Source organism: Meleagris gallopavo, chromosome 8 (assembly GCF_905368555.1).
Source record: "Meleagris gallopavo chromosome 8, MGAL_WU_HG_1.1, whole genome shotgun sequence".
NCBI classification, from domain to species: Eukaryota; Metazoa; Chordata; class Aves; order Galliformes; family Phasianidae; genus Meleagris; species Meleagris gallopavo.
The window spans coordinates 30575467-30581466 of record NC_139411.1 but is presented as its reverse complement, the minus strand read 5'-3'; the positions used below and the strand labels follow the sequence as shown (position 1 = coordinate 30581466).

The window sequence follows — 6000 nt, the reverse complement described above, 5'->3', positions numbered from 1 at the left end:
TTTTTTTTTTTTCCCATCTCTGTGCACATCCTCCCACCACGGCCAGCTCTGAAAGCCTTATGGGTGTGCACAGCTCCTGCGGCTTCAGAGCTGAAACCAGGAGGCAATCAGCAGCAATTGCAGAAGCCAGCCGGGCTGCACAGCTGCTGCCCATTGAGCATTCCCCTGGGCTCCAGAAGATGCAAAAGGGGCTGAGGTGGGAGGTGAGGAAGCCCCTCCAGGGATGGGAGGAACCTGCAATAAGAACCTCCAATGAGATGCTTATCCTCAGCTCTACTTCCCACCAGGCCAGGCTGACAAGCATGTTCTTCTCTCTGACCTCAATTCCACTCAGTTCCTCCCTTATCACAGAATCACGAAGACCTAAGAGAAGAGTATTTGAGAAGAATGGGAAAGAGGGAATCGCTGTCTGCACTGACAGTAGCAAGAGGACAGAAAACACCCATGGAAACTATTTGTTTGGGCTTGCTGTCCTTACATCCTATCAGCTAGTTGTAAGTGAGGTTCTTTCAGTAACAAATATTAAATTTTACTGCAGTGCTTACCCAACTGACCCACCACACCGATCCAGTGGGCAGAACAGAAGTGCCACCATTCTGAGTCACAGCAGAGCTTCACTGCCAGCTCTGCTCCTCCTCTTCCAGCTCCCAACATGAAGGAAGCCACGAGACTTTGAGACTTCAGAGCAGCCGAACTGAAAACTATTTTCTGCCTTATGTGTGCCCTGGAATAGCTTTGCACACTCACAGTAATGACAGTTTTAAAATATTCCATCTATTTTGTTCTGCTTTGTTCCTGTGCTCATCTCCCTGTTAACGTTAATGCCGAGAACTGCTGCAAAACACCTCTGTTATCTCCACAAACCAACAAACACTGTGTACCATTCATAGATATAAGTACACATGCACATTTCAAGTTCATAATTAGGCAGTAAAAGCATCAGAGTGCTGGATGGCAGAGCCCAGTGGGAGCACATGGTGACAGCTGGTGCTGGGCAGGGCACACTGCCTCACCTGGTTTCAACAGAGAAGCTTCACCATAAGAAAGCATTTGCTGTTTTATCTAACACATTTAAGATACAGATCCCCGTGGAGAAACTCCTGCTGGAGCAGAGGCCAACAGATGAGACTGGCCATCACAACACTCCCATTTATCCAGAGACATTGTCAGACATTGCATAGATTTTAATTTGTCATTAAGGAAATGCATAGAGCATTACAGAGCAATCAGAAAATAAACGGTACCATCAATACATATTTTGTGTAGCAGAACAGATTGAAGGAACTGATTCAAGCTGAGAATGAAATGAAGAATTCTTATCAGCTCAAGTGATTTGTTACACACATGAGATATTTAAGCCTAAATTAATATTCTCAGCCAAGGCATGGCAGTACAGCAGTCTTTTTTTTTAACAGCTGTGTCAGCCTTGTGATAACAACTACCATGGAGCAGAACCCCCAGGTCTGAGCCCCTCCCAGCAAAACCCTGAAGGAATGGTCCCAGTCTGACCCCACAGCCTACAGAAGATGATGGAAGGATCCATCCAGAGTGAGCAACGGAACAAGGAGACAGTGAAGCTGTAGGGGCAGAGTGCCCTGAGCTTTCATTGATTTCACTTGAAGAAGCTCTCAAGAAGAACCTTGACCAAATTTTGGAAGACATGCAGGATCCTACCACATGCTGCCTAGTACTGATCTTGGAAAGAACAATACTTAGAAACAAAGTCACAACACAGAGCTAGCGGAAAATCTACTTTGCCACATAGTTTGTGAGTTCCATAAACTTGCTTGAATTCCAAATGGGCAACAAAAATCAGAACTCCTAACTGGAAGACCATCTCTACTGAGGTGACGCAAGCTGGGCTGAAAGCCGCTGCGTGCTGGAGATTAGACTTGGTCAGTACAGCTGGATGCTGAAATCCACACAGATCAACCACCTGCCTACGTGTCACTGTGCTACGAATCACCTCTGCCCTGCCAGCTCCTTCCCAGCATCACCGACCCAACAGCAGCTCAATGCAATCATGTTGTGTTACATCACTATGGCCCAGGTTGGGCACCACCACTGTTAGCAGCTGCCCACAGCCATGGCTGCGTAGTGCCACGGCCCACTCTGGGTCATCTGCTTGGTAAAACTGCAATGAGTGGGATTATTAAACATGTTAATTTAGTTCCTCAGCTCTCTAGACATCCCCGTGTAATTTCACTTTGCAAAATTAAAAGGATTATATAACCCACCACACAACACTCTCTTAATGACATCAGTGCAAGGATGGTTGTGCACCATTTCACTCTTTAGGATACTGAAGAACACAGTTGAAATGCATTAGGAATTTGGGTATACCAAAACACTGTTACCTGTGTTATTAGCTGCCTACAGCACAATGACTGACCAAAGCTTTCCAAAAGTAGCAGTAGAGATAGGCAGTCTCCAGGAGGCAGCTTACCTGCTGAAAACAGCACCCAGGCTGCTTTTTTAGCTGCTGCTTCCAGCGTTGTTGTAAGATCTAAACCAATTCTTACATCAGGTTTTCTGCTTTTGTCCATATTGGAGGTATTCTCTGAACAACTCAAGAGCATGCTAGAATTCTCGGTCACTTTGTGCCTGAAAATTGTAGCTTGCTTTTGAGTGCGTGCCAACAGCAAACAGCAGCTGGAGCACATCACTCTTTACCTTAACTACAAGGCTGCTACCTGCAGCTAAGTCTGCCTACAGCTTCTTCCTACTGAGCAACACAGTCTGTGGAGTAATGCGATACAGGAAGTGTAATTACAACAATCCCTTTCTATAAAGGCAGTTTCAGGATCCCATTCCCCCTCATGTCAGCTTCAACAGCGGGTGCCAACACAGGGACAAGAGCAGGAGGACGAAGCAGCCGTTGGAGGGACCGAGCCTCGCGCCGTGGCTCTTGGCGTTGCAGTGGCTGGAGTAGCAGCAGTGGACGCTCACCCCGGGTGCTCTGGCTCCATCCCTCATCGCCCTCTCACAGAAGGAGCGGAACGAGCAGGACTTCATCACACCACCTGGAACAGAGCACAGTGAGCACACAACGCAGTGCAATGCAATGCAACACACCCACTGCCACCGCAGTGCCCACCCAGCGGGGACCATCCCACTCTCACACGTTTGGCATCAAGCTGCCGCTGAGCCAATAGAACCAAGATTTGTAAACAGTGCTCATTTGGAGGGGAAAGTGGCTATGCTTTTCTCCTTCCGACACTGATTACCTTCCTGCTGCTGTTAGCAATGCGATGAGCTGGAGCTGTCCATGGTTACTCACTTGCTTGTCCTCGCATGACCGCACACGCATCCGAATGCCCCGGGCACTGCTGTGTCCCTTGTCTGTTGCAGTCATCGTCGCTGGAACCTACACAGGTGTAACACTGCAGTGCTTCACCTGTCGTTAGGAGAGAAAAGATCTCTTGTAATAGCGGTAGTTAAAAAACGAAACAAGACAAAACAAAAAACCTTTTAAAATACCATCCATGCAGTCTTTATGATTTTGCTTGAAGCACAAGCAAAAATTGCTAAAAGATTATAAATATCTAAATATTTTGCAAATCCTATCAGTTTGCCTTTTTTAAAGGGGCCCAGATAACTGACTTTAAAGATTAAAAAAAATGAGACACGTGTTATGATTGCTACAATTGCACTGAGCGTAACTCAAGAATATCACAGAATCACCAACGTTGGAAAAGACCTCCAAAATCACCCAGTCCAACTCTCCACCTATAACAACATTCCCCACTAAGCCACATCCCTCAGTACAACATCTAAACGTCCCTTGAACACCTCCAGGGATGGTGAATATCTGATGCTCTGTGATTGCACCCACACTTTCTTGTAACAGTTGTAGAACAAGCTGGAGTATGATGGTTTTCCCCTCCATTGTGGTCTTTGGTTCACAGCACCATGAGAAAGTACTGTGAACACCTAAAATCATATTATGGTCCATATTTAGTTTTCTAAAGTATCAGCTCCACTGGAAGACCAAACAGTACATCTTACAATTTTTGCATCTGTTTAACATGACAGCTATAATCTGATTTTCCTTATTCCCAAAGTTTATCTTTGGTTGAAACTACACAGAATTTTCAAAGACAAGCAGGAACTTGCAGCTTCTTTACAATGTCCTTGGTGAGCTGTGCAGATCACAAGGCACATTTGCCAGAGATAACGCATTTACATTTCTTTGCAAACATCTCAGTGTTTCTATTCCATAGCAGAAGTGAAACGCTGTGCTGCTAAACATTCTGAAAACCAAGAGGAAAGCCCAGAATAGCAGAGAAGCTCAGGCACATCTGAAATAGCAAATAAGGAATAAAGAACAAAGGAAGAAGAGAGCTGACTTACTTTTGATGACAAAAAGGGAGCTGATGAGAACCAGGCTGAAGACTGTCCGCATCATGGAGATACAAGAGATGCACCATTAGACAAAGAAAGCAGTTTGTTTGCTATTAAAGCTTTAATGCTTATCTTACATACTTAATCCTCCGCAGAGGATGACTTAGAGGATAAGGAGGTGTGCGAGAATGCTGCTTATCTAGCTTATTCTGGGTGTACTTCTAATCACACACACTGCATCTCCACAAATGTGGCAGCAAATTCTTCCACTGGCAGGAAGAACAAAATGTGTTCACCCAACAACAGATTTGCTTAAAAACCACCTCATGTCACAGCACCCAACTCAGACAAACAGCCTCACTTCCCTACATGCTTTTCTGGACCAGGGTGAGAGAATCAGTAATTCCCACAGGATTAAGCTCAAACTCGAGGACAGAAAGGTCCAAATCTAGCATATGTATTTGTAGGGAATGCAGGATATAGAGATAGGTGCACACAGGCAGTATGAGCTTGTGGCCAATCCCACCACTGGACAAGGAGTTCCTTAACAAACCCTGCTGTACCTGGCACAGCAAAAGCAGTAAGCAAGTGAAATACACAAAATAAAGCCACTTATCTTCAACTTCCAACGAAAAAATTTATTTACAATAGAGAATTTCATTTAAGTGACATGCATCTTGATTATTTTTTTTTTTCATTTTTCATTTTATTTTACAAATCAGCAAATGCAGATAAAGTTTACACTCCTTAAGGCAAGAGTCCCCATGCAAGTAATACATGTTTATATTAAATCCAAAAGACATCCAACATGGGAACTCATGTACAAAGGGAAGGCTAGGATCAGCAATTTGTAATTTCTTAGAGAACTTGACAATCTCCCTGATACAGGAACTTTGAGATCAACTTGCTATGAATTATACTATGAAAATGCAAACAATAGCAAGAAATTCTGATAGTCATCTTAGTACTGCATACAATTAAATCAACTTTATTTAGAAAGAAAATACAGTAGTGCATACGAAAAGGTGAAAATATAACCCGTCCACATAAATGTATGGACATCAGTGTGCCAATGGTCATATTGCACTCAGTGTTGAAGTCCAGAAATTTGGTTAAAAGTTAGCTTTTCCCCATTTTGGCAATCAGTTCGTCACAAATCTTTGTTAACTCTTCTATCTCTTTATTCTGGAAAACAAAAGGCAGTATTAAGTACCATGAAAAATAATATTATATTGAGTGTATTTAAAAATCATGCTTTCCCATAAGTGTGGAAGAACAGCATTTTCTCCATTACTGAGAGTAGATGTATGTATGATATACATGCACACGTAGTGCAGTTGTGCATAATGCCTTCAAACAATTTGCCTTGCTTCTTCCCACACAGAGCTCATCTTACTGCAGTAAATACAACTTAGCACCAAATCACTTGATGATTCAGGACTAGCAGGCACTCCTGGCACATGATAATAACACGCAGCGTGCTTTTGTTTCCAGGCTGTTCCCCATAACATTACTTTCATTCTGTTTTCATGGGGCTCTAAGCAAGGACCTGCTGTATGTTACTGGAAATAAGCTCCTTTACTGAGCTAGAGAATATGAGATATATTCTGGCTGGCTGTGCTTGAGGAGCAGGACAGGACTTTGGGCAGATCTCGA

General features: G+C 43.8%; 2 protein-coding genes across 11 annotated transcripts in view; both read right to left on the bottom strand.

Moving 5' to 3' along the window:
* Positions 1 to 1161: 1161 nt before the first annotated feature.
* Positions 1162 to 4813, bottom strand: LOC146543896 (uncharacterized). The gene is made up of 3 exons (XM_085229469.1): positions 4354 to 4813; positions 3281 to 3397; positions 1162 to 3023 (listed from the first exon to the last, which is right to left on the bottom strand). Exons 1-3 carry the CDS (start codon positions 4406 to 4408, stop codon positions 2818 to 2820), a joined length of 378 nt encoding a protein of 125 aa, XP_085085595.1. The 5' UTR covers positions 4409 to 4813; the 3' UTR covers positions 1162 to 2817.
* Positions 4814 to 5309: 496 nt separating this feature from the next.
* The window catches only part of TACC2 (transforming acidic coiled-coil containing protein 2), a 114734-nt gene continuing 114043 nt past the window's right edge, over positions 5310 to 6000 (bottom strand). For all 10 annotated transcript variants that reach the window (XM_085229456.1, XM_085229462.1, XM_031554538.2 and 7 more), the window contains one exon: positions 5310 to 5529. In XM_085229456.1, coding sequence (XP_085085582.1) covers positions 5464 to 5529 — 66 coding nt within the window. In that variant the 3' untranslated portion in view covers positions 5310 to 5463. The remainder of the gene's footprint in view (positions 5530 to 6000) is intronic.

Coding starts and splice junctions, on each gene's coding strand:
- LOC146543896 (XM_085229469.1), bottom strand. CDS start 4,408: ATGATGCGGACAGTCTTCAGCCTGGTTCTCATCAGCTCCCTTTTTGTC. Junction 3,398..4,353: donor CTCCCTTTTTGTCATCAAAA/GTAAGTCAGCTC, acceptor TCCTAACGACAG/GTGAAGCACTGCAGTGTTAC. Junction 3,024..3,280: donor GGTCATGCGAGGACAAGCAA/GTGAGTAACCAT, acceptor GCTCTGTTCCAG/GTGGTGTGATGAAGTCCTGC.